This window comes from Orycteropus afer, unplaced genomic scaffold, assembly GCF_000298275.1.
Source record: "Orycteropus afer afer isolate SDZICR_OR568_19922 unplaced genomic scaffold, OryAfe1.0 scaffold00106, whole genome shotgun sequence".
NCBI classification, from domain to species: Eukaryota; Metazoa; Chordata; class Mammalia; order Tubulidentata; family Orycteropodidae; genus Orycteropus; species Orycteropus afer.
This window is the reverse complement of record NW_006921693.1, coordinates 6,393,670-6,395,080: the sequence shown is the minus strand read 5'-3', so window position 1 is coordinate 6,395,080 and position 1,411 is coordinate 6,393,670. Positions and strand designations below refer to the sequence as shown.

General features: G+C 35.9%; 1 protein-coding gene across 1 annotated transcript in view; it reads left to right on the top strand.

Moving 5' to 3' along the window:
* The window catches only part of FAM91A1 (family with sequence similarity 91 member A1), a 49,210-nt gene that overhangs the window by 22,277 nt on the left and 25,522 nt on the right, over positions 1-1,411 (top strand). The window contains exon 4 of the mRNA XM_007943428.1: positions 568-681. Coding sequence (XP_007941619.1) covers positions 568-681 — 114 coding nt within the window. The remainder of the gene's footprint in view (positions 1-567; positions 682-1,411) is intronic.

The window sequence follows — 1,411 nt, the reverse complement described above, 5'->3', positions numbered from 1 at the left end:
TGAATCTTGATTATTTCCTTTCTTCTGGTGACTGTAGGCTTTTCTTACTGTTCTTTTTCTAATTGTTGGAGATGTTGGTTTAAAGTGTTGATTTTGGCTCGCTCTTCTTTTTTGATGTGTGCATTTATTGCTATAAATTGGCCTCTGATTACTGCTTTTGGTGTGTCCCAAAGATTTTGGTATGTTCAATTTGTTTTTGAAAATTAATTTTATTTCGCTAATCTTTTATCTTTTACTTGCTCATTCCACTCCCAGGTTTCACTTAATTGGTAAAGTAAATACAGAAAGTGCATACTTTCCAGCTGCGTTTATTTACTTCCTGGGTTTTATTTGAGTGTGTGGGTTTAGGGTTTAGCAATTAATGTTTTGAAATAATTTAAGAATTACTGACTTTCTCTGTTCAGTATATCTAGAATATATAAGAAGTTTAAACATGAGAGTTTTAAGAAGATACGTATTCAGACTGCTAGGAAGAGGCTTATTATGTGATGGATAAAAGAGGAACGTGATCATTTTAAGTTGACTGCAAGTGACAGGTTTTCTCTCCCATGGTTTATGCCATTGCAGAAATTTTTCAGAAGGAAAACTGCCCGGGATCTTCTGCCAGTAAAGCCAGTGGAAATTACCATAGAGGCCTGGTGGGTGGTACAGGCTGGTTATATCACAGAAGATGACATAAAGGTATCTATCTATCTATCTATCTATCTATCTATCTATCTATCTGTCTATGTATAATTTAAAAGTTAATCTTAGTTCATGATTTTGTTTGTAAAATTATTTTATACTTATAGTTCTATAACTTAAGAAAAAAAATAATGCTATTTGGTTTTCTGAAAGTTAATTAAACTTAAATTCACAGTTTAAAATGATTTATTGGGCTAGAGGACTCTGATAGGTTTCTAAGATAAGCTTTAATAGTGAGGGGCACTTGACTTGGTTTCATGTAACAATGATTGGGGTTATTAATTTAGAAGTTTTTTGTAAAGCAGTATGTGATGCTATAGCAACTACTAACAGTGGCAGTAATGTTGGCTAACAGTTTGTGAAGGCTGACTGCTAAGGCTGGCGGTTCAAACCCACCAGCCACTCCTTAGAAGGAAGACTGGGCAGTCTACTTCTGTGGTGATATTGCCTCGGAAGCCCAAGGAGGGGTCATGAGTCGGATCCGACTCGATGGCAATGTGTTTAGTGCGTGCTGTGTGCCAGAGTACAGGCACTATTCCAAGTGCATTTTATATTGTTTTACTTAATTCTCATAACATCTTCAGAGATACTTGCTGAAATGGGTACCACCGTTTCACATATGAGGAAAGTGAGCACAGAGACGTTATGTAACTGCTCACATAATAGTATTAGTAGAAGTCCAAGATTTCAACCATACTGTTTGCTATGGTGTGTGAAACTCCTGTAC